This window comes from Gymnoscopelus microlampas (assembly GCF_963454915.1).
Source record: "Gymnoscopelus microlampas genome assembly, chromosome: 5".
NCBI classification, from domain to species: domain Eukaryota; kingdom Metazoa; phylum Chordata; class Actinopteri; order Myctophiformes; family Myctophidae; genus Gymnoscopelus; species Gymnoscopelus microlampas.
Window position 1 is genome coordinate 15,228,165 of NC_139942.1, and position 275 is coordinate 15,228,439.

A 275-nucleotide genomic window follows, 5' to 3' on the forward strand; every position below is an offset into this window, starting at 1 on the left:
CTATGGTGGCATGCAGTCCCAGAACTCGTGGCAGATGCACTGGCAGAAGCCGTAGACCATGACCATCACCAGGCTGGCGGGCACCAGGCTCACCAGGAGCACGCCCAGGGTGGTCCTCTGCATGATCAGCAGGTAGACGCCCATGGGCAGCGAGCTGAAGTACAGCAGGCCCAGCGCCCACACCAGGGCCCGGGCCGACGTCTGGCACAGGAGCGCCGCGCAGTTCCACACCGTCCACCGCTGCGTGATGGAGGTCATGGAGTCCGTGACCGACG

At 65.8% G+C, this 275-nt stretch overlaps 1 protein-coding gene across 1 annotated transcript in view; it reads right to left on the minus strand.

The window, feature by feature from the left end:
* The window catches only part of rnf182 (ring finger protein 182), a gene marked incomplete at both ends in the record, with an annotated part of 999 nt that continues 724 nt past the window's right edge, over nt 1–275 (minus strand). The window contains one exon of the mRNA XM_084058020.1: nt 1–275. This exon is cut by the window's right edge and continues 724 nt beyond it. Within this exon, the coding sequence (XP_083914146.1) occupies nt 1–275 (275 nt within the window).